This window comes from Pinus tabuliformis, chromosome 5_1, assembly GCF_031772625.1.
Source record: "Pinus tabuliformis cultivar Carrire ecotype Pingquan chromosome 5_1, CPIR1, whole genome shotgun sequence".
Classification (NCBI taxonomy): Eukaryota; Viridiplantae; Streptophyta; class Pinopsida; order Pinales; family Pinaceae; genus Pinus; species Pinus tabuliformis.
In genome coordinates, this window is record NC_142305.1 from 907,434,242 (window position 1) to 907,435,798 (window position 1,557).

Below are 1,557 nucleotides of genomic sequence, written 5' to 3' on the forward strand. Positions count from 1 at the left end.
CTTCAATTTCTTTTAGAGATGTGGGCTGTAGCAATTTGTTGTTGTGCTCTTCTGTTATTATTCGAGGAATATGCTGAGTGATGGCCCTAATTTCCGCGTCCCTGTTTCCTGCCGGCTCTTTAAGGATGTCTTGAAAGTAGTTTGTAAATTCCTTTTCCATGTCTTCGTGGGCTTCGACTCGCTCTCCTTGTTGGTTGTTGATGAAGGTGATGTTGTTGTGCATACGCCTTTGGAGAGCTGTCCTGTGAAAAAATTTGGTGTTCTTTTCTCCTTCTTTTAGCCAGCTGATTCGCGATTTTTGTCGCCAGAGTATTTCTTCTTGTTTCCTCCGTTCTTCTATTTGATGCCAGAGGATTTGCTCTTGTTGGGACTGTTCCTCTGTTCGGCCTTCTTTAATGATATCTTACTATAGTGCCTCCATTTGCTTTTCCAACTTTTGTCGATTTTCCTGTATGTTGCCAAATTGTGTTCTATTCCAATTTTTGAGGACTTGTTTTAAATTTTTTAACTTTTGTTGGAATTGATACATTTTGGCTCCTTCTGGTGGCCTGTAGGACTTCCATGCTTCTTCTACTATTTGCTTGAATTTTGGGTTTGTAAACCAGAAGGCTTCAAATCGGAAGGGCCTATTGCATCGTGTACCAGGCCGAGACCATTGGAGCATTATGGGCCAGTGGTCCGATCCTCCGTGGGGCAAGATGGATGCATTGAAGTCTCCTCCTAGATGGATTGCATTATCTGAGAGGAGGAACCTGTCTAGCCTGGAAGCAATATGATTGGTGCCACTGCGCTTGTTAGTCCAAGTGAAGATCCCATTGGTGGTTGGAATGTCCATTAGGTGGTTGTCCTGAATAAAATCTCTGAGTCCTTTGCTGTCATTTTCTAACCTTGTTCTACCACCTGTCTTCTCCTCCAGCGATTGTATAATGTTGTAGTCTCCTCCACTGATCCAGAGCGGGAACTGTCTGTGCTCATTAAGAATGGAGATCGTTTCCAACAGATCCAATTTCTGTTGTATGTTTTGCGGAAAGTATACATTTGAAAGGTGCCCGTGGATATTTGTTCCTATTAGATGAAAGGATGCTTGAATGAGGAAATGGGTGGCATGGAAGTCATAAAGAGTAAGGATCTGTGGATTCCATAGTATGGCGAGTCCACCCGAAGCCCCTGAGGCATCTACTGACATTGAGCTGCTGCCTGCCCAAATCTTATTTCGAGCTTTCTCCATAGCGGTTGTGCTGCTTTTGGTTTCTTGAAGAAAAACTAGGGAAGGTTTTTCTTGTTGTATCAAGTTCTTGATCATCCTGAGTTTTGAGGGGCTGTTGAGTCCTCTCACATTCCAGGAGATGAGCTTCATGGTAACTGAGATGTGGGTTTGTAGTACTTGGTCAACTTAGGGAATCTCCCTGATTCCATAAGTAATTCTCCCACTGCGATGGTTCGCTGTAGATCCGTTTTGCGTCCCCTCTTCTTGGTTTCTTTGAGGTTCTTTTTTCCATCCCATGGACTTCCTCCCTGTATGCCTAGATTTTTGTTGTGTTGTACCTTGGCTAGGAC

At 43.7% G+C, this 1,557-nt stretch overlaps 1 protein-coding gene across 1 annotated transcript; it reads right to left on the minus strand.

The window, feature by feature from the left end:
* Positions 1 to 406: 406 nt before the first annotated feature.
* Positions 407 to 1,228, minus strand: LOC149167756 (uncharacterized). Its single transcript, XM_089430589.1, has one exon. The coding sequence runs from the start codon at positions 1,226 to 1,228 to the stop codon at positions 407 to 409; it is 822 nt and encodes a 273-aa protein (XP_089286715.1).
* Between the last annotated feature and the right edge of the window lie 329 nt (positions 1,229 to 1,557).